Below are 23,416 nucleotides of genomic sequence, written 5' to 3' on the forward strand. Positions count from 1 at the left end.
GAAAGCTTTTCGATATACTTGTCGACTATGTTATTTCTTTCCATTAATACCAATTCTGTTTTGTAACTACTGAATCTGAGAACCACCCATAAAGGTAACAATTTAAATATTACATTTGACAGTAAATGGCGGAGTTAAAAAGTTTAAAACTACGTGGTATTCTAGGCTCTCGAAAACAGTTTAAAGCAAAAATAGTTTTACAGAATAGTAATTTACAAAAAGATAATCTCCTCTATTACACCAATAAAATTTTATGTCATCTGGAAAGCAGAAACTTGCATTCGCAAACCAAAATTGCTTTTAAGCATAGCAAATGCGTCGGATGCTTTCACTGGCTCTACTCTCTTTTCATGTTAGCTGTGGTGGACCGCTAAATCGCTCCTTCTGTGCGCTTGTCATTTGCTGCCTTATCGAAATTCAAAAATCGGATGAATAATAAAAACGATGGGGAAAGCGTTATGTAAAAAGTATGTGGGTTCTTTAGTGTAATCAGGAAAGGATTAACTTTTTATAGGCGTAGTTATCTTTTCTTAAAAAAATTGCTTTGAAATTCATAAATTTTTCCAAATATTTATTAAATTTTTGAAAATAATAGATCTTTTACTTACATTAAGGTTTTTTTTTCCTGTTAGGGAGGGGCATCTTATCAAATGGACAAATTACGTCACAGGTTGGAAAGAACGATACTTTTGCCTGCGGCGGTCAACCTTGTATTATTATTCGAGGTTCTAATTTGTATTTTGTTTACTCACATATTAATAAATTTAAATAGTAAAAAGGATAAAAATTCTAAGGCAAGAGGAAAAATTTCTTTGACCAGAGCGCATATTATGGTTGATTCAAAGGATGATTGCTTGATAACAGTAATAGGAGACTCGAAAATGTATTTTTTGAAAGCTCTTAAACCGGAAGAACGGGATGAATGGGTTAAAGTTTTAAATTCTGTTTCTAAGGAAGGAGGGTTCATCCCAGGTAAGATGAGCTTTCTATCCAATTTAATAATTTGCCGTTTGCAACTATTTTTTTACACTTACCAAGAAAACTAAGCCAGTTTTAATTTTTATAAGTTACCCTAAAGTACCTGGTTATCTGCTAATATTTAGTTAGCAATAAAAGAAAGTCAGCTGGATTTCATTGAAAAGCAAATATACGAAATTCGCGCATGTAAGAAGGCTCTCTTCCAGCACATTAAGGATTTGTCCTCACACCTTAAAGTGATTTCTTAAATGCTTTTTTTTTTTAAAACTGCTCGCTAGTTTCTCTAAACTTAAGGTGTCTTGTACTTACAGGAAACTCAGCAAGATCAGTTCAGCCTTTCTTCTGCTTTATTAATTAAAGATACGGCCAATATACTTACATTCAATATTGAGGGTTGTGCAAAGATAATCACAGATGTCGTCCGTAGCGAGCGGTATTACATTTTCTTAGCGATCATATGAAAGTTTATTCTTTTTAGGTCCACTTGTGAAGATTTAAAAAGCATGGAGGCGGTGCTAAACGAGGTGCGCTTTATGGGACTTGCCGTCTCCTATTTAACCAGCATATTCTTGTAACTTACAGCCAAGTTACGAAAGCAGCACTTCTTCACAAGGTTTCTACGACGCTCATACCGATCAATCCTTAGAACACTCAAGCCAGCATGATTTCTCCTCGCTCTCTGGCTGTTCTCAAAGCTCCAACGAGAGCAGTAGCAGCCCCGAGAAGAACAACTCGGACGGACAGAAGTCTGTTATCCTTTCCATTCTATCCCAATTGCGTATGGGGATGGACTTGACAAAGGCACGTAGCATTGGGCACCTATTCTTTTCGCACTAAAGCGAAGGGAATCGTCAGGTCACTTTGCCTACGTTCGTCTTGGAAAGGCGCTCATTGTTAGAAATGTACGCCGATTTCATGTGCCACCCTGACATTTTTTCACGGTGCAAGAAATTTTATTTCCAGTGCTGTTAATATGGCCCGCTGATGTGTTCATGTTACTGCTAGTACCCCCGATGGCTCTTGCGCGAAGGAACGCATGATGAATGTTGTCTACTGGTACCTGACCTGCTTTCATGAGGGTCGAAAGGTGGCCATCCCGTCATCCCTTTCATCTTTTCGTTATCATTGGCCTGCTAGAGTGGTGTTGCCAAAAAACCGTACAACCCTCTTCTCGGCGAAGTGTTCTTTTGCCGTTGGCCTCTAGGCGAAAAACTCGGCGAGTGCAGGTATGTGGCCGAGCAGGTCTCGCACCACCCACCTGGTACTTAAGAGCGTGTTTATGCTGCGCCCTCGTTACTGACGCTCAGTATTGTATTGGAGGAAGTTTCTGCCTTCTATGCCGAAAGCAAAAAGAAAAGAGTATACATCAACTCCTATATTCACACCAAGTCTAAGTTCTTGGGGACGTCTGTGGGGGTCCAGAAGTAACATTATTTAGAGCATCCCTGCGCTCCCATTATATATCTACTGCTTATTGCAGCATTGGGCAAGCTAAGCTTTCTCTTTTGGACTTTGAAGAAGGTAACTCCTGCAACTTCTGCCCCTCGAGTGTAGTCTTTAGAAAATAACTATTAAGACTATACTATAACATGGCCTAGTGCTTATGCGAGATCCATACTAAGCGTTCCATGGGTGGAACTCACAGGTTATAGGTGGAGTCTAGCTCGGTATTGTTATAAAATTTATTTCATTACTAGGGAAGACGGTAATACACTGCGAACAGTCGTCATTTCAAGCTAATATAGAATTTCTTTCAAAGGTTTATATAAACGTTTCGTTTAGTCCGTAGCATGAACACTCCTTAATGCCACCAGCGATTGTTTTTGTGTTAATTTATTCGCTTTTTTAGCCCGTTTTTGGAGGGGCGCCCCACTGTATTACTTGCTCCGTGCGAGATGCAAATAACCAGGAAATTTGCAGCATCGAAGGAAAATGGAATGACAAGCTTTACATAACAGATGCCTTTACAAAGGCATAAGTTAAACACTTAAGTTATACAGTTGCGTAAAGCATCTCCTTTGTTTAGAAAACAAACCTTTTTGCGGACACACAGAATTTGAAGGTCATTAAAAAACGAGTCAAACCGATTTACAAACAAGGCGCAGACGAGTCAAGAAGGTGAAATAGCGATAGATGAACATGTTCTCAATTTCACCGAGTTTTATTGCTCCGCAAGGAGGTGGAAAAATGTGAGTGATGCCCTAAAAAGGGGGGACATCGCCAAGGCTACTGAAGAAAAAAGCAAGCTCGAAAAAATTCAGGTCCCCTATTATCACCTGCTCATTAGCTTTATAAACTAAGCGGATTTTTAAAAGCGCGAGGAGGCCGAGGACAGGGAGAAAAAAAATGTTATTTGGGTTAACAAACACTTTCAAAAAAGCTCGCATGGAGGTTGGCTTTACATGACGCCGCTCTCTAAGGAAGACACATAGCTGTAAAATATAAAGAAAAAACTGCCTTTTATTATAAATCAGCAAATGTACTCAACTTCCCGTATATACTCGCCTGTGTTACTCGAAAGTTAGAAGCTCACAGTGTGCACGGCTTGGCTTGGCACAATCTCAAAAATCGCAGAGGTACCCGGATGTAACTGGTGGCTTCTCGCGCCATCAATCACCAATCGGGCTTCAGAACGCGACTTTATTATAATTTTATGGGCGTAACCCTTGTGGACGTGCCCTCTGAAGATCCCAGAATTAATTAGCTCTCGGACTCCGAATTTCATGCGGGGATCGTCAGGGGGGTACACGATCGACTCATTGTACTCATCAGTAATGTCTCCTACGCTTAAATGCGAGAGATCAACGTTGGCTCTCCTCTCGACTATTTTTATAAGTTCTGAAACGTCGTCTTTCCAGAGTTTCTTGGTATTAAAAAGCCACGCACTAGAGCCTGTCCCAGTGGATACCAAAAAACCTGAGGATTTCTGTTTTTCTTTAATATTTATAATCTGCCTGCCCGACCGATCTCGCAAACCGCAGACCTCAATTTCATAATAACAGGTCTTCGAGGGATTATTTTCCACAAAAAGAACATCATTCAAAGCCAAGTCGGGCAGAATGCGCTTGTCGATGTCCGAATAGACGACAGTGATTTGGATGCGATTTCGCTTAAGCCACTTGAACTGGCCAATTAAAAGGCGCTGCACAACCTCTTCCAATCCACGTGGCTTTCCATCGCAGCTTGCGAAGCGTAAACAGAGGTGACCAGCGGATCTTTCAGGATCAGTATTGATTCCAATAATTGGAATACGTGAGCCTCCCTTTACCTTTGAAGAGACTTCTAAGAAGGTGCCATCACCTCCTGTAGGCATAATAGAAAATCATTTATGAAATTAATAAGTACAAGCAAATCAAGATCATTAAAAGGTGCTCTCCGCCGCTCAAACGTAATTTAGTATATAGTAAGGAATGTATGATTACTTATAGAATAATTACATCTCTTTGGTAGTTTGTGAAAACTTAGGAACTTTTTTTAAAGAAAATAAATATAATTCCGACAATATAAGTTATCTACGTTAAACCAGTCATATTTGCTTAAATAAATTAATAGTACAAGAACCTGCAGAAATGATAGTGTCCGCGTCATCAAGATGGGAGCTATTATATTCAACAACAGAAATTGCCTTAAGTTCAGAGCCCCTCCTTTTTAGTATACAAACTAATTCATCTAAGTGACGTTGATGAATTTCGTAACGTTCTTTTAAACCGGTAAAGATAGAGCCTTATAAGGGGTATAAAATAATATAAGCGTTCACAGAAAAGAGTAAAAAAAAATTTGAAGACCTTTTGCCTTTAAATTACAAATAAGCTCTTTTTCCGTAAAATATGGATGGCGAGCGCGCTCTCGCTCAAACCGTGAAAATTTATAGACAATCAAAACTCTCTGTAAAGACAAAGCAGATTTCGTTATGTCCTGCTCATACGAACTATAAAAATAAGCTAAAGTCGAGTGAAGATTGCTAACACTGGAAGAAGAGCCTTCATAAAGATAATAACTTAACTTAACCGGCAAGCATCGCACCGCTCCGGCCCTAATACGGCCACATAACATAAATTGGGTGATGATGCAAAAAACTCAGACACCCGAAAAGAAACTTCTGTCTAACTCTGTTTTATTGGTTTATCAGTTGATCTATTCGTACAGAAACAACGCTACTTTAAGTATAATCTATAAAAAGTGAAACATAAGCTTTTTCATCCTTTTTGCATATTATTTAATTTATTAAAGTTTGGTAACTTTTCTACCGTGTCTAAAGAATATTTGCTCTGTAAAAATTTTAAACTTATTATATAGATAGGTTTGTTCGAGAGTTTTAAGTTTTTATTTCTAAAATTACTTTTAAACACCTGATTCTATTTAGTGCGGTTTTTCTTCTTTCGGTCCTGCAAACTAAGCTCTTTTATGAACCTCTACTTTATTTTTGAGTGCTAGGGTTCCAGTACTCTACATTGACTTTGCTTTTTGTGACTACACCTGATGAAGATTTTTTTAAGATAAAAATTAGTTTTGCAGAGCGAATTTATATTTTTAGAATTCTTTATGTATATTAGTAGATAATAACAGGTTAAAAAAAACGTAATAACGGGATTGAGAGGGTCTGGTCTTCGTAGCTCTGCGATTAAGAATAAAGAACGCGGGTTCGATTCAACTAAAGCGACCATCTTTTCGGTCTATAGTGGTTACGTTTTTAAGTTTATTTTTTAGGTGTTAGTAAGTACAGACTTTATATTAAGGTTAGCCAATTATTTAAGGTATTAGTATTATCTTCCCTGAACTTACAGTGGAGGGTTATAATTAATTTGGCTACATAGATAAGTTAAATATCTTTTAAACCTTTTATAATTGTTAATAGGCTTGGTTTTTCTACGATAAAACATTTAAAATATAAGTGTCTAGAAACTGACTCCGGGCAGTACATTTTTTAGAAGATAACGCTGTGATAATAAAAGTGCCACATAAAGTACGCCCTTAAACCTTTGCGCTGTTAGGCAGGGATTTAAGCAAGAAAGAAGGAGAGAAAGTTAGGAAGAAAAAGAAGTTTTTGAGGTATTTAAAGACCGTACGATGAAGTGTAAAATTGGGTACAGAAAGTCAAATATTGCTTAAGCAGTTGCAAGAGGGATTAAATCTAATCGAAACCCTTATGGTATGGTAACCTTGGAGGACTGGGGTTGGGGGTTAGTTGGAGTGACTCTAGCACTACCTTTATGGGCGTAAGCGGTGTTGACGACTTAGAGGAGCTAACCCCGAAGGTCAGATGACTACCTCTCGTAGTGCGAAAAAAAATCTCAGTCCAATATACTTTCTTAAAAAAAGTTATTTTATTTTAACCTTTTTTCATACTACATAATGGAGGTAAAAAAAGGTACACTTCAAATATACTAAAATGGTGTTAAGACTGTTTAATTTTTACCATTGTCATTGCTTACATGCCTGTTACACTCTTTTTAAACACACGCCCACTTCCATTATTTCCTAGCCTTCGTTTATTTTAAATTTGTTACTTCTATAACTAGGAAGTTTTCAAAAAGTAAATGCTAATTTAAATTCAAAAAGTTTTATGCCAGAGGTGAAAATAAGTACAAGCAATGTTGTAGAAGGCTGTTATATAGACTTCACTATAATGTAACTATAATCTTTACAAATTTGTGATATGATACCTTTATATGCGATTATAGACCCATATGTGCTGGAAGTTCCCTTAACTTTGTTTCTCAAATGAGTTTTAAAGTATTAAAATAACTTTTGTTGCTTCTGGTGGCCGACTATAATACCTTAATGCTGACTGCTTAAGTAGAGTGCTTTAAAATTTTTTTATTTCATTAATAATAATAAAAAACCTTAATTTCGCAATGTATTTGCAAAATAAAGTAAATTGTCCACTAAAAGATTTTTAAAGGTTTAGCAAGTAACAATAGGAATTAAGCTATATAAGTTTGATTACTGTAATATACTAATTTTGAGGTACAACTTTAATGTAAAAATAAAAAATGTCGAATAAATTTAGTTACTTTTATTTAGTGTTAAAGCTATAGCCAATCATGATATTTAGTTGTTACTTTTGTTGAGGCAAATAACCTAATTGCCCTATTCTTTGAACGCTAGGTCACCAAAATCCTCATATTATCAATGAATTGGTTAAAAGTATGAGAAAAAAATAAGCTTGTGGTCATTAGAATTTAAAAATTAGAGGAGATAATAAAAAATTCTTAAAAACACCTTTTTAAGCAGGTTAAGCTGAACTAACAATGCTCCTTCGACCTACAAGAATTATGGGATAGTAACTTGAGTATACACGATAGGATTTGTTTTATTTCAGCAGGCGATTTACAAGACTCATTTCCAATTAAACTTCTTCTGAGAGGATTAATTTTGGTTTAAGGTTAAGTATATAAAAAAAAGTAAACTTTGCAAAGTTTTAAATATTTTTGAGGACATTACTTGTTTAACAACTTTGAAGATAACTTTAATGATATAAATATAGTAGGTAGATATAGTGTTTTAGATAAACTTAACCTTAGAATAGAAGAAAATGATACAGTATTTTATTAGAAAGTCACAAATATTAAAGGTTTTAGGTATCCTTTATTGATGAGCTTCTCTTTTGTTAATCGTCGGAAACTTGAAAAGAGGTGGATGGTATTGTATGACACTAATTGTCTTAGGTTTAAGTACTACAAGGCCTGCGGCAGCTGAGTCTAGTTACTTTCGGAACCTGTGGGCGTACTCTATCATAATTTATAGTAAGAAAGATAAATAAAACTAAAATGAATGTATTAAAATATGAATAAATACCACATGCTGGGTTATGCAAGATATAAAAAAATGCACAATAAGTAGAAGGAGTGCGTTTCAAGTTAAGAGGAGAAGCCCACTGAGCAGTTTGATCTGTATTTATACTTTTACAAAAATAAATTTATTTCCATATATATGTAAGTAGCTTATTCCTATCAATTTAAAAAAATTGTTTATTTATTTGGTTAATGAAATTTGTTTTCCTTATTTGGTTTTTTTAATTTTTTTAGTTAACCGTAATCGCCGTTTTTTTATTGGTTAAATTTTTTTTTACGGTTTATTAAACACATTTTGGTCATCTTTTTTTAATTTGTTAACCTTTCAAGCTCGATAAATTCAAGGACCAATAATTTATATACATATGAAAGAGTTATATTATGTTTATACCAAAGAAATATAATGTAGAGTTAATCAAAAATTGTAATAATTATCAAATTGCTCTTGAGCCGCCTGAGTAGCACAAGGCTCACCACCTGATAAATACTGATAACAGTAAAACAACAAAGAAAAAGAAAGCGCGCGACGCTCACGACATACCTTCAGTAAATATTTAATTATGCTTGTCTCTCGGAAGGTTGACCTCAACTACATATAATAAATTGGAAATTAAGCATTATATGCTCTATGTTTTGCGTTTTTCTTATTTTGTTGTATTATCCGAAAGTTTACGGGAGCCCCCTCCCGACATGAAATATTGTTATTACCACTTAGAGGTTTAATATATCTAAAAAGACAATTTATACAAATGTGGACTCACTGCGAGAGATTTCCATCAAACCAAAGACGTAGAAGACTACAAGAAAACTTATTTACCGGTATTATCTAAAAAAAGGTTTAGACCAATGTTAAAATTTGCAAACCTTAAACAAGTGCCTACCTGAACAACTGGCATTACCACTGCCTTTTTACATACGAAACTTATTAAACAGGTGTATATCTATCTTTCGCAGGTTTATACCTAATTACAATTTACTTAAGTGAACAAGTTATTTTACTTGCAAGATAAAAGAATGCTTTATTAAAATAAAGATCAAAGTGTGAAAAGCATATTCTGTATGAGCCTACAACAACACACTCGCAGGGCAAGGGGCCTCTCAGCGTAGCGCAAGATGCTATAGAATTTATATTGGATGCTACCTTTCTCTTTATATTTATTCAAAATAGAATGCTTAAAATTAGTTTTGATTTGAGCAGTTAAACTAAATTTAACTAACTTAAATAATGCATTTCCTACCTTCTCACTGGTTGGTTAAGCAATTGTAAGATTTTTTTATTGTAATAATGAATTCAATTAATTTTAGATGATTCGAGTGTAAAATAAGAAATTATACAAACAAATTTCATGTTTCAAGGAGATCGAAATAAGTTTTAATACCGAGATTACTTTTTTTTATTATTAACTTTCAACTAATAAGGCACCAGAACCCCAAAGCAACACATGAAAAGGAAACAAAGAGACTCAGTCGTTCTCCTAAAAAAATTAAAAATACGTTAACTTATTTTTTTTTTAAAAAAAAACATTTCAGAGTAAAAAGTTAAGGCACAATTATAATAAAAAGTTGTTTAAGAGGGATAACTGCTATTTTAATTTTTATAATCTTCGAGGAAAAATAAGGAAATGCTTAACGAGTCGGAAGACAAAAAGCCTAAGTTAATTAAAAATTTTGAAAAAAATAAAATTTCTCTAGAAAAAATACATAAATTTTAAAAAGTTTTACAAATTAAAGGTAAAATATAAAGTCCAGTAAAAAACAAAATTTAATCTCCCTTTAGATATAAAGTAGACTAATAACTTTTATATTATACATTAACAATACCAAAATAGTATTATTCTAAAAGTACTTGTATATAAAATAAATATGGTATAATAAAGGACTAAACTAATTAAAGCTTTCAAATTAAATTTAGTTTTTGGACTCAAAAACTTTAAATTTGTAAAAATTTTTAGTACCGATCCTGGCTAACTTCCAGAAAGTTCCACGCATTCCAGTTTGTTGCTTGATCAGGGAAGGAAATATTGCTTTTAAGTAAGTGCAGGTACAAATAGCGAGAACAATAACAATCAGCAAACTTTGAAAGTTAAATATTGCCGACTGTCTTATAAAAAAACCAAATAAAAAGGAGTAAAAAAATAAGTTGTTATGTAAATATTTAAAAATGTAATCTACCATATCTTTGAGGATTTTTGTGTTATCGGATTCCTTTATAAGTGCAAGAGGCTATGAAAAATATGACTTAATAACTACGCTCCGCTACAGTTTAGCAGGTGGCGAGTTCTTCGTATAACGAGGTCTTCTAAGAATCGACCCATCTCTCCAAAAAGCGTTTGTACTGGTAATTTTTGACAAAGTAAAAGGCAAGAGCTATTACCTGTGGGGCATCTTTGTAACGCTACTAGTCGCATTTCCTCCTCGAGTTGAAAAATTAAGAGTTTTTAAATACTTATTATAATCGTCTTTTTAATAAAGTTTTCTCGATTAAGTTCCACGCGTCAGTATGTTAAAGTTTAGTCATACTAGAATTCAGTCAATAACATCAAGTTAAGTGTGTATACTATAAATAGCTTGATGTATTCCTTCTATATTCAGCTTATATATGCATTTTATCTAACAGCTTATTGACTCTAATAATACTCCCTAGAACCAATTTTTTCTTCAATTAACTCGTAGATTTTGGTGTGTGCTACTGAATAATTTGATGAATACCGTCTAAATTAACAAAGAGTACCATAAATTTTATTTGGAATGTAAATTCCTAATCAAAACTATTGCGCACAACTTTGAAAGCAACTTACTTAAGTTTACTAGAAAATAGAAGGGGGCTTATAAGTTTTTGCAAATTTATATAAGTGGCTAATGTAAGAAGAAACATGATTTGACACGATTTATCGAATAGTGACACTAAATTAATTATTTTTATAGGAAATTCGGTTTCTTAAGCACTTAGAATACTAGTCCTTTATCATTCAACAAATTTTCTCCGTATGTACTTATAAAGGTAGCCTTGCTGACCAACCCCTAGCCCCAAATAAATTAATTTTTTTGGTCAAATAGATTATCAACCCTTATGTCCGTGTATATATAAAATTAGAAACCAATTATATATTGTTTATGAGTTACTTATTTTTATAAGATATCCTAGTAGAGAGGGTTTCATCTCATTAAAACGGAATTGCTACCCTACTGTGGTAAGGTGGTTTGTTTTTAAAAATGCTAAAAATAGGGCATATATACTTTCCCTTCTCTTCAAGTATAAAAATATTCAAACCGGTTCTTAATTGTGATTTATTATTACGTTAAAAGATAATAGAGTTGTTACATATACTAGAAAAGATGGGGTTCCTCAATCCACCATAAAGGCCTTATATTTCGAATTGACCAGTGGATAAGAAACCACAGAACTTAAGCACTAAATGACCAAATATTGATCTACATAATTCAAATCAATTAGAGCAGAGCAAAAATAATAAATGGCTATTTGTGCATTTTAGTCCTTTTATAGGTAATCAGAGCGTGTTCGTAACATGAAATTATCGTTGAGATGCCTTCTATTGAACACCAACTTACCAGGCCTTTAAAAATATTCAGGACGTCATTGTAAAGCTTACACCAAGAGCAGCTTTTAATAATGTTAATAGATTCAAGTAGCTCGTTTCGTTCATATTTGTAATCTAATTAAGAGCTCTTGGCACTATGCACCTTCTCTCCGTTCGTTACGAAGACATATGAGGGCTTCGCCTATTGAACGGGCACGCAAGAAAAGACAGTCTTACGCCTTCAAGTCAGTGCCTGGGAGCCACACGAAAGTAACAAAGTTGTCAATGCTGAAGGATATTTCAAGCATAGAGAAAACCGCTTTTAAATTTCAACTTTACGCTCTATTGTAAATAATTATTAAATCATTAAATGTTAGGATAACAGTATACACTCGGCATGAAATAACCAATATGCGCAACGGAAAATTGCCTAGCCGACAAAAACTAATAACCTTCTGCAAGAATGGGGCGACTCTTAGAAAACAGTATAAGCATTCTTTTGGCCACTTCATTATTTAAATTAGTCACAGGGCCCACGACAAGAGGAGCTGCTGCCTATAATATAAATTATAATTTATAAAATTGGAACATAGAAAGCCACCCTTTAAATGTGGAGTTTTTTAGCTGAAAGTCAGAGAACTTTCTTTACGACACTAGCGAAATGGGGAGAGCCCAAGCCATACTTCTTTGCCGTTAAAAAAATGACAATACTAAAATCCATTAACTATTTAACAGATCAGCAAACGGACTAAGCAACTATTTTCAGCAGAATTTTTTATTTAAGCAATTAAACTCTCCCTTAACTATATAAATTACTAAACTGCCACCTTAATAAATGAAAGTCATTAACTTAAATAACCCTGCCAACAAACAACAATGTTGAGATAAACATAAACTTATACAAATTATTTAAAAAAAAACTTTATTCTAATATTTTTGATTATATTTGAACTTGCTGGCACTGCGTGTCATTTTCCTTTCCCTTGTGCTTCTTTTTTTCGTACTCGTTTTCGTAAAGTACACTACCGTAGAAAATTGTTTCAATGTTTTTGCTTTTTTTATTTAGTATAGAATAACTTTTAAATAACGTAATGAATACTTAAAATTATACACAGTAAACACCTATGTTCTAGCTACAATATGCTAATACTTGATCTTAAAATGATTCGAAAGGTTATGAGCTTGTAAAGTTGAAAGATTGTAGAAACAATTCTGCACATAGAAAAAATTTAGTTTAATAAACAAGGTTTTAGTAACTAGTATAGCTCCTTTTTGCCAGAATCACTGCCTGTATCCTCTTTGGCATGCTGGCGATCAAATTGTAGCATTGACCGGGTGTTATATTTTCCATTCTGGTTGCACACATGTCCAAAGCTCGTCCAAGTTAGCAGGAGCTGATTCGTATGATCCCAATTTTCTCAAGATCTCCCATGCATACCCAATGGGGTTATGATCAAGAGATTGCGGAAGTCAGTCTAGCACTTGGAAAGACTGTAATTGGAGCCATGATCATACCGATAGTGCAATTTGACAGGGGTCATTCTCCTGCGGAAGAACCATTTCACCAAGAGCAAGGCCATACCAATGTTCTGGGTAAATCATTATGTTTAAATACACGCTTGCACTGGCGCTATCTGTCACTTTTTCCAAGTATTCGACTCCCTTAGATGTGTTATACAGGACCAAATCATAATTGATCCTCCCCCATGTTTATTACTTTTGTACTACCTGGTGATCAAGTACTTGACTGTCGCTGGATCGCTTCCAACACCACCTAATACCATTTGAACCATATCGATTGATCTTGGTATTATTCGAAAAAATTACTTTTTCCAGTTAGAAATTGACCAGTTTTCACTTCTTCGCAAACTCAAATCTTAGTCGCTTGTGACGGTCTGTCAAAGTGAGGTTTTTTAATTAACCTTTTTTTTCTCATGGAGACCAGGAGAATGCAATGCTCCCGAGACGACCGACCTACACACTGGATTATTTAACGTTGTTTCTGTTTGAAAGCTTTCTGTGCGGATTCAATTTAACCCAATGTCACTTGTCGTACAAGTCGAGCTACATCCAGGTTTTTCAAGATCTTCGGGCGCCCAGGTTCATTGCAAGGATGATTTGGATCATACTGATCTTTGATCCAAGCAATGTGACCTTACTAACACCAGATTCATGTGCGATGTAAGTATAAGGCTTTTCTTGATCTAAAAGACATTTTTACATCATTTTCTTTATCGATTGAAAGTTTACGCATTAAATTAAGGTCTCTAAATAAGCTATCCTTTACAGTCCACTCAAATGCTTTAAAATAAACTCCGTATGACGGAGCGATCGTGAAAATTTCGTATAAAGGTTGAAACAATTTTGCATAAAATGGTCACCTGCAAAATCGTTTCAATCGATACTTAAACTGTAAAGAGCAATAGACTTAAGTAAGAAAGCAATTCCTCTAATACAAGCTACGTTGGATAAATATCAACCTAAACTTATATATATATAAGGGATTAACATAACCAAATATTAATTAAAGCGTTATAGAATTTTTACGAAAAAATTTAAAACAGAAACAATTTTGAACGATAGTGTACAAGATTAAGGATATCATTTAAAGATTAACTGTTACTTGTCTTCTAGGTCAAAAATAACGAACTTATTTTTTCAATAATTATAGAGCAAGTAAGTATTGAAATATAGTCGGAATGATAATTAAAACTTTTAAGCTCCATAATGTTATTCGTGGTGTTATTCTGAACTATTCGTTCAGTCAGTTTAAAGATTGTCCTCAAAAGAAATATGCTGAGCAACTTGTTTCAATGTAAAAGAAATTTTTTCATAATTTTTTGGTTAATTTTTTTAAAATTTACGAAGAAAAATTAGCAGGCATCTCCATCCTTTACCTACCTCATTTTTTTTACTTAAATTCAACCAACCTTCACCTTTTTTGTATTAAGACTGGTTTTATAACTGATCCTATTTTTTAATTAGGCTACAAAGAAAACTTCAACCATAAAGGGTGGCAACCGTCTAATAACTAAACTCTGTAAAACTAGCACGTTAACCAAAATTATAAACAAGTAAAGGCTTGCTTCCAACTTCTACCTTATAAGCTTATACTGGTTAAATGATAAAAACTCCTTATTATTTTTTAATAATCGTGGTAAGACCATCATATTCCAATAAAACTTTGTTCAAGTTTTCCAATTCTTTTTTTGCTACAGTTGCTTGGGCCTTCAGGATGTATGTAGGCGTAAAAAAAAAATAAAGTATACTGGACTTAAAATACATTCAAAGCTTCGAACACAAGAGAAGAATTCGTTTCAGCAACGATTCCTCCTACAATTATTTCATCGAGTATTTGATGAACCTGATAAGTTACGAGGAAGATATAGTACTTCAAACAAAATATTCGGCTCAAGTAGGCTAATTATTTTAATTATACTTAGATATAAAATTTTATCATAACAAGAACCTTCTCTGTATGATAAATTAGATGAAGTTCACAAACATTAGGAAAATAAACATCTAAAATCTCAACAAAGACCTAAAAAACCAAAATAGTTTGTGTTAAAGAACTTATACCGTAAAATTTATATAAATTTCAAAAACTTAAGTATTATTTGGCTAATAATACTTAAAACATCTCTGCAAACCTGAATTAGATCGAGTATCCCCAGTTCGCTTTCACAGCAGTTAACACACACAATGATGTACAAAGTTGCGTATCTTCTAAAAATAATTTTTGCTTCTTGACCGTTTATAAGCCTATAATATGAAATAAATATATATGCCTCTGCAAGATTTATATTAAGAGGAAGTGCAAGTATATAGCGCGAAATATTACGTTTTGTAAAAAAAAAAGTTGCAATCTTGTAAGGTTTTCTTAGATATGACACAAAAAGTTTGTTTTACGAACTTTTGTTGCTCTTCCACGTTCTCAGAATAACCATAAGGATTTTTAAATTAATATAATAATATACAATATTAACCATTCTCTCATAAAACTTCGAAAATCTGGGTTTTCCATGTTTATTAAGTATTATAAAGCAAAAAATCATTTTAACCTACATAAAAATGAATCTTAAACTAAAGGTTAGTAAGGGGTGACCCTTGATGTTATTCATATATAACTTTAAAACACTAGGCCAGTTTATGATCAGTAATAATAGGAGGACGCGACTAATATCGTAAGCCATGGTTATTGATAGAAAAAATAAATTTGTTGCATTCCATTAACCAACTTAAAAATTTCCTTTTATTGAACTTGGTATAAAAAAAAGTTACACACTTTTTATAAATAATTGAAGTGAGCATTATTTTATCATATTTAAAAAAACATATAATTAGCTACAAATTATAATGTATCTTGGCGTCTTTTGATCGAAATCTCTTCTCTACCCTCCTTTAATTATGTACTTTTTTAAACTTGATTAAAACAGCTACATGATATTTATTTACAATTGAAATGTATATTATTTTGAATTTTTTTAGAGGATCCAATAAATGCCACTAACCATAACAAAGCATTTTCAGGTCTTCTTTTTATTAATTTTCTACTTTACTTTATTTTATCATAAACATACCGATATCTATTTTTCCAATTTCATTTCTTGTTAAAATTTTGTATATTACTTTGCTTTTTTTAACTGACGAGCTATCAGTTCAGAGTCTCTTATAATAAATGACCGTATTGTACTACCAATATTTATTGATTTGTAGGTATATCATATTTTATTAATTTAGTTAATTAAAATATTATTTTTTTGAAAAACTAGTGTTCCTTCCAAATGGTTAAGCAGAATGAGAGTTTCGAAGTGCAAACTAGTAGGTTCGAAATTGATTATTAAACTGTCCTAGCTCTATTGTTTAAAATCCAATATTAACAAACAAGATACACATAGATAAAAAACATATGTAAACCAATTTTAATTTAATTCTAAACCATTAAAATCGTGCAGTAACAATTTTTTATTAAATAAATTATAAATTTGGCTAAAAATACCATTCCATAGTTACCAGTCCTTTTTACTCCATCGTGGATTAACTTTTCTGCTTCAAATTTTAATACTATGATATGTTTGCTGTGCTTTTTTATACCACTGTTAGCTCGCAGTGTGCAAATATAGATCAATTATTCTTATTTTGTACTAACTTAAAATTATTTTAGAAGTGTAATCTTTATTGAATTTTATTTTTGAATGATTTTTCGGAGATGTCGCGATCCATAAGCAGACATAAAAGGCAAAAGCTTGATATCTATGTATATATATCTATATACCTATTTAATAAACAACATAGCAGTTATCGTTTTATTCTTGTTTTCTTGTGATGGCCAGGGTCACTTCACACCTAGCTTTTAAAGCGCGTTTAGGTGTGTTATGTGAAAGCAACATCCTATTATAGCTAATTTACATAACCTCGCAAAATGGTACCCTATGTGGAACTGAATGTATACTGTCATATGGATCGAATGCTAATTAAAGATAAATTATTTTTTGATATGACCAATTCAAAGTTGAATATAGAAGGCCAGTTTAAATTTTAGAACCATAACTAGTTTTTGATATACTTGGAGTTCCCATAAGTGTGTTTGCGTCTGTCAGCTAGTCGATTGGTTGTGAACTATTTTCTTTTTTTGATCTTTATACATATATCTTTTCTAAACCTTATAATTATTAGTATTTCAATGCTTTACAAGTATATATTTTAACCTGTTATAGTAAGTTTAAGCTCTAGGTTTATAGAGGTAAAAACTAAATAACTCAAGACTTTTGACGTTTCTTATCACAGCAACAACATTTCTTACAATTTAGTCATACTTTAGTGAATCGTTTGATTTCTTTCTAAATAGTGTTCTTGAGAGATTAAATTTTTCACAATGCCAGTAAGTTTGGAAAGTTCGGTTTTCCGCATAACTCGGTTTTAGTTTCAATATAAAATAGCCTATATATCTTCTTCGTCTATTATTTGGGGCTCTGTAGTTAAAGCGTTTTAAAGAATGAGTTTTCATTTATATATTTTTAGCCTAAAAGGCTTGGGTTACCATTTGTTAAGTCAGAGAGGAACGCCCACCTTTAGGGTTGGGGGGGTATAATATTACTTAATAAGGCATTACCTTATTGAAATGATTTTGTTTTAAACAGCATATCTCCTTATATTTAAATAAAATTTCATTATTCCTACATTTAGTTAATTTAGTAATGATAAACTTTTCTTGGGGGTACCAGACTCGAACTGAAGCATTATTCTTTATCTGTTAGATTTTTTAACATACCGCAAACTGGACGTTCACCCTTAGGGAGGGTGGGAAATTTTTTAAGGATTTTTTAAGGTGTCAAGTTTAAGGCACCCCCTTATCTTGTAAATGATATCTAATTATATTAACCGTTCATTTAATTGGGTTCATACAGTAATTTTCACATACTCCAAATTTAGTAAATTGTTTATTTTTCTTGATACTAGAGGTGAAGTGCAATGCTACAGAACAACAAAGAAACCAAAGTGGTGGTCCTAATTTTGGGTTTGTATCGCTTAGATACATGAAACTTTGGTATTTTATTAAAAAAAATTTGTACTCTTCTTTTTTTATTTTTTTTGGGTAGCTTTTAGCCTATCACAGTGAAACAGACCCCCACAAAACTAAAAAGAGGGAGCCCATCTTGAAGGGGAAGAATCATATACATCTAAGGTATCAAGCCCTAACAAGATGCGGAGAAAGAGGATGTATTTTTATAAATCGACTACGTTGCGTCTCATAGAGAGGTATTGTTTTAATTTTGAAGTGAGAACAACTTTTTATTATCTGTTTTTTAGTGTTTCTATAAGCTTAACATTAAACTATTATGGTAATGAAAAAGGGTTTTAAGAATATTTCAAAATTCACATTGTGAACTTTACATGGATATTGAAACTATTAAAAAGTAAATAAATTTTTAATAACTTAGGTGATGATGAAAATAAAGCATCTTGTGTAAAGGAAAGTTAGACTATAAAGTAGTGAAACTTTATTATTAGTAATAATAAATATACGTTAACCTTTCGTGTCTTACTTGGCTGGCTAACTAGGGAAAAAAGACAAGCTACTTACAATTAAACGAATAGGGTTCATATTGATTTGCACTCAAAAAATTTTTAAAGAAAATATTTGCAAGTTTTTTTTCAGGATAATTATAAAGTAAGATAACCAGTTTTAAAAATATCTATAGCAAAGTGATACCAAAATTATGTTTAATAAACTATCAGAAAGTTTACCAAGGCTAAAATGATAAAATTTTAATTATTTGACTTTGTTCTAAAAGTTCTGAAGTCAATTTAGTTGCTTTTAATCAAGATGTTATTAGGACGTAATATACCTCCCTTCGGATGTTAAAGTAATGATGTTCTTATTACTTTTTAATATGAAGTCATTGCAAATTCTTTCCATCATATACTTATTTGGGCTCCTCGTTCTTTTCCTTATAAAGCTTCTGAGTTCTTCCACAGTTGCCCAACTTTATTTTAAATTAGTTAAGCACGTTAAAGGCCTAGAATATTGTCAGTTTATTTGCTGCAAGCGTAGTATCCAGCTTTCATTTTTAAAGTAAATTAACAAATATAATGTAGGAGCATGTGCATACAAGAGGGTTACTGGATATCTATTATAACTTAAAGTAAATTAATTTCGTGGAATACTAACACAGTAGCTTTCTATAGTTATAAATATTTGTTTTTTGTCAGTCAATGGCATTTGTAAAAGATATTTGTTATCAATGCTACAAATTTTATTTTTATAAGTGATTCTTAAAGAAATCTCACTTTTAAAATATATTTTTAGGTAACTCTTAGATATTGTCAACTTGCGATCGTATAACTATATAGCTAAGTGCTTTATTATTAAAAGTTTAACCCATAGGTAGCTTCCTCATAAGGTGACTTAACAAATGGACTTTTTTACGCCCAGTTCTTATTATATATTAACTAATAAACTTCATGCCCTAAGAACTTTGAGACTGCCACTCATTAATTTTTTTAAAAGTCGAACTATAAATATTCTATGTTATGAAGGTGAGTTGACGGATTCTTCAGATAATACAGGGTCGGTAAGCTTAAACATCCGCTCCACTTTTTTGAACAAACCTCAAAAACAAATTAGTGTCGTAATTCCCTACTTTAAACTGAGACCCTTTAATTCGAACTCTTTAGTGATCTCTAACTTCTCTTGTATAAAATTATGATGTTTTACAGTAAGAGTTAATTACAGAAATTATTATTTCTACTAATATTCCTGGAATAACCACCTTTATTAAAAAGAAGAAGTTGGTAAGCATTGAAGTAAGGTTGCCTAATGAGCCTATTTAGGAGTATTGTTCTTATATTATCCTCCCTTGAATAAGAGTTTTTGTTACTGAAGAAGAGCTTTTGATGCTTTTTAAGAGTATCAAAAAAAAAGAATTAATTTTATTTTATGATTTAAGTTATAATAATAAGTAACTCTAATATATTTTTTATTATTTATAGCAACTTGTTCGATAGTATATTCATTATTATTAAACGAATCCCAGAAGTTTCTAGTATTTTTATATAAACTATATATACAGCATATACATAAAAAAGTATTTGCCGTAATGAAGTTTCATATTGATGAACATTATTGTATTTTAAAGTTTGGTCCACGATTGCATAACATGAGGCTTGTCAGATGTTAAATTTTGCCCGCACACTTTTTTTATTTTTGAAAAAATTGTTAATTTTCTATATACTTTTAATTGTATTTATATAGAGATTATTAATTTTCGTGCTATTAAATATACAGCTATGTATCCTTTAAAGGCTTTTTTAATAATGTAACTCGTTAAAATTTATATAATGGGCCTCACCTACCTCTTTTACTAAGAAGAAAAACATAAAAACAGACAAACTATCAAACGCTAAATAATTGTAATTAAAGTAGGCAAACACATTTTCGTGGTCTCCCACAGTCACTGAGAATAATAATGGCTGTTAATTTTGTTTAAAAACCAAACTGTTAACGTTGTTTTAGCCGCCACCCTTGTTTAATAACAGCTGTAAAGTGCTATGATAACCAACTTGTAAGCCCAGGAATTTTAATACAGCAAGTTTCATTGCTAAGTAGAACATCCGATTTTTCTCTCCCCAAAGCAAAAAATTTTCGTTGGAAAGAGTATAGGAAAAATGTTTTTCCAGAAAAATAAATTGGTAGTCCCAATAACTGGTTTATAGAAGCGTATGTACAGCATACCAGCGTTCTTAACCAAAGTAGGTTGTTATTTTATAAATAATATTTATGATATAATAATAAAAAACTATTATTTTGATAGAAGCATGATAGTACTAATAGTTTAAAATTATTTTTGAGTGACTTAAGTGGACAAAAGATCATTAAAAATAAGCATAGCTAGTCGTGTTTGTATAGGCGACGAACTAATTAGACTCCCTTAAGCATAATTTTTTTTAATAAACAATGACATAGATCAATTTTTGAGGCCAAAAGGGCTATAACAAGTAATTTTAGTTATTTTGACCTTTTTCTTGATAATGTCCTATATTTTTTAAAGTTTTTAATGGTGGTTTCTTTCAAATAATGACCCTATCATTACAAAAAAAATTTTAAAGAAAGGACGTTTGTTTCTTAATTATGCCTTTTAACTGTTTATCATAAAGCTCTGATAAATGATTATTGTCACAAAACACATAGCAACCCAACTCAATGTTGCAGTTACTATATAATATTTAACTGGACTTTGTTTACAGATAATAGTAGCTTAAAAACTCTGTACTACGATACTATCCGGTGCATATTTAATCCAGAATTATTAATAATATTTTTATTTTTAAGTAAACAAAAAGGGAGAGGAGGTATGTTAGATATATTGAGCTGCCACTGGTACTTCATGTTTAAAAAAAACATTGCTATTTTTGTTGTTTTTAATCAATAGAATAAGATAAAAACAAATATGCGGACCCCACGCGGAATTTAACAATCCTCCAGCAAAAATGGAAAATTTTTGTTCTCAACATACGTGCAGCTGATGTTATCCCCTCTTTGCTTTCCTACACATAAAAAAAAATAGAGAGCTCTTCATATATTTGCTGTCTTTGTTTTCATCATAATTACCTTTCGGGACGTTTTTATTTTCATATGATAATGCAACTTGAGCAAAGCAATTTAGCTGAGGAGCAGCCAGAAGACGTTAACTTTCTTTATTGATAGATAAAATAAATAAAAATTAATTTTTTTTTTGCAGTTTTTTGATATGTCAATGAAGAAAAAGAAGAAGAAGAAGAAGAAGGGAACTTTTGAATCTGGGGAAGAAGGAAATATATCTTTAGAAAATGAGCACCAGTTGCCCGTCGAGTCCGGGGAAAGTAAGGAAACACAAGGCTCTGACTTAGCTTCTTGTAAAAACAAGGAGATTTCCTCGACAGACTTTGACAGTTTACTTCTGATAGGCAAAAAAAAAAAAAAAAAAGGTTTATTTTTTTAATGTTATTGTGTTTATTAATAGGAACCTTACTAAAAAATATTTTTAATATTTCTTTAAAGCTTTTTATTACTTATTTCTTCAAAAAATAACTACTAGTTTATGAACGTTTTAACTTAACTCAATCTATTTTAGCGGTTAGCAAGCTAACCTTTGATGATGAGCAAAGTAAAGACATACCTACATATGGTGCTGTTTTTGATAATAAAGAAGGCAAGCGTACTTCTGAAGACTCCTCGGATCCCTGGCTGGATTCTGATCGGGACTACACTTACGTTGAGGTGTTAAGCATTTTTGCGATGTTTTATAATATTTTTAGAATTTATAGAGGGAAAAAAAATCTAAAAACTTTTATGTATGTTTTTTATGTTAAGCTATTTCACTTTTTTTAATTCAATTATTCAATACCTTTTTTATAATTTTTTAGCCATCTTTTTTATTATTATTTTCATAAATTTTGTGTGTGCCATATTAATATATAAATGTTATAAAGTTGTTGAATCGCGCAAAAGAGTTGCTCCGTTTACGTAACCCTGATATGGATCCAGGAAAATCTAAACCCGGTTAATTATTTTTATTTCTGTATAATTACTATTTCGTTTACTTTATTTTTACTTTACTGCTGTATTACTCTTGATCAACTTGTTTATTAAAAGTTTAACTACTAGCAGACAGCATAAATCGCTAAATCAGTTGCTGCGCTTATTGAAGATTATAATGTTTTAAAAATTTGTTAGTTGTAAAGATTTTAGGAAAAAACATTTTCTATTTTATAATCGAAAAAAAATTGAGGTGTACTTTTCTTATTCAACTTAATATGATTATAATTATAATTACGGATTAGTGGTGTGCCCGGCCCCTGAAGTAACCCGCATTTCCACTAAACGGACGAGTTTTGTCAATTTTTATCGCGTGTGCAAGGCGCTGCATCGGCAACCAGAGCATCTACACGCGTTTCTCACTAGCGAACTCGGCTCTCCAGCCTCTATGGGTTGCAAACTTATAATTAAGTTTGGTATAAATTATTATAGTTTTTTTTTAGAGCAAACATTGATCATTAAGGGTCGCTTCAACCAAAAACAAATCGAAAATGTCATGCGGCGCTACATTAAAGAATACGTCACGTGTCACTCCTGTCGGTCGCCCAATACCATCTTAACAAAAGAGGACCGCATATATAACTTGTCCTGCGAAACCTGCCAGGCCACGTGCTCAGTGGCTGCTATTCACAAAACAGCGTTGGTTACTAAGAAATAGTTCATAAATTGCTTGTGTAGATCTCTACCGGTTTTCATTAAATATTATTTAAAAAAAATCCATAGAAGGGTGCCTCTTATGAGTTACTAGACTGCTTTCAGCTAAATTATTGGTGAGTTACTTATAAAATTGTTACCACTTCCCCATTAAAATTATTTATGTAAAACATAGTGAGGTTAAGCGAGTATTGCAACTGTAAACGTAGAGAAAACAAGGGTCTTCATTAATAATCTTATACTGGCAAAAAAAGCTAAACAGGGTTTCAAATACTTTAAGTTTCATAAGAAGTGCTTTTTAATTTTTATTACCAAAGCTGTGAACTATATTCCTTTATATTTCTCCTTGCTTGAGAGAAAACTAAAGTGTTTTT

General features: G+C 32.2%; 4 protein-coding genes across 5 annotated transcripts; 2 read left to right on the plus strand and 2 right to left on the minus strand.

The window, feature by feature from the left end:
- The first annotated feature begins 365 nt into the window (after window positions 1-365).
- Window positions 366-4,281, plus strand: LOC135145933 (oxysterol-binding protein-related protein 11-like). 2 transcript variants are annotated; one of them, XM_064078050.1, is made up of 18 exons: window positions 366-467; window positions 633-725; window positions 773-972; window positions 1,108-1,214; window positions 1,290-1,411; window positions 1,457-1,502; window positions 1,561-1,779; window positions 1,834-1,919; window positions 1,984-2,065; window positions 2,116-2,239; window positions 2,303-2,402; window positions 2,459-2,499; window positions 2,555-2,623; window positions 2,676-2,737; window positions 2,828-2,950; window positions 3,005-3,096; window positions 3,155-3,239; window positions 3,294-4,281. In XM_064078050.1, the coding sequence occupies exons 1-18, from the start codon at window positions 445-447 to the stop codon at window positions 3,408-3,410; spliced, it is 1,791 nt and encodes a 596-aa protein (XP_063934120.1). In that variant the 5' UTR covers window positions 366-444; the 3' UTR covers window positions 3,411-4,281. The 2 variants fall into 2 exon arrangements, with proteins under 2 accessions (XP_063934120.1, XP_063934122.1); XM_064078052.1 differs by having other exon boundaries at window positions 633-710; window positions 3,294-3,475.
- Window positions 3,500-5,642, minus strand: LOC135145922 (NAD kinase 2, mitochondrial-like). The gene is made up of 4 exons (XM_064078038.1): window positions 5,557-5,642; window positions 4,764-5,011; window positions 4,540-4,701; window positions 3,500-4,281 (listed from the first exon to the last, which is right to left on the minus strand). Exons 1-4 carry the CDS (start codon window positions 5,640-5,642, stop codon window positions 3,500-3,502), a joined length of 1,278 nt encoding a protein of 425 aa, XP_063934108.1.
- An 8,807-nt stretch (window positions 5,643-14,449) lies between these two features.
- LOC135145923 (AP-3 complex subunit sigma-1-like) lies at window positions 14,450-15,367 on the minus strand. The gene is made up of 6 exons (XM_064078040.1): window positions 15,298-15,367; window positions 15,153-15,244; window positions 14,962-15,073; window positions 14,781-14,852; window positions 14,595-14,675; window positions 14,450-14,539 (listed from the first exon to the last, which is right to left on the minus strand). Exons 1-6 carry the CDS (start codon window positions 15,364-15,366, stop codon window positions 14,450-14,452), a joined length of 516 nt encoding a protein of 171 aa, XP_063934110.1. The 5' UTR covers window position 15,367.
- Window positions 15,368-21,338: 5,971 nt separating this feature from the next.
- LOC135145924 (eukaryotic translation initiation factor 2 subunit 2-like) lies at window positions 21,339-23,046 on the plus strand. Its single transcript, XM_064078041.1, has 6 exons — window positions 21,339-21,497; window positions 21,553-21,778; window positions 21,925-22,070; window positions 22,283-22,352; window positions 22,634-22,780; window positions 22,832-23,046. The coding sequence occupies exons 1-6, from the start codon at window positions 21,447-21,449 to the stop codon at window positions 23,044-23,046; spliced, it is 855 nt and encodes a 284-aa protein (XP_063934111.1). The 5' UTR covers window positions 21,339-21,446.
- The last annotated feature ends 370 nt before the right edge of the window (window positions 23,047-23,416 follow it).

Source organism: Zophobas morio, unplaced genomic scaffold (genome assembly GCF_036711695.1).
Source record: "Zophobas morio isolate AGI-343-1 ecotype UQ-CSIRO unplaced genomic scaffold, CSIRO_AGI_Zmor_V1 ptg000203l, whole genome shotgun sequence".
In the NCBI taxonomy this organism is placed as follows: Eukaryota; Metazoa; Arthropoda; class Insecta; order Coleoptera; family Tenebrionidae; genus Zophobas; species Zophobas morio.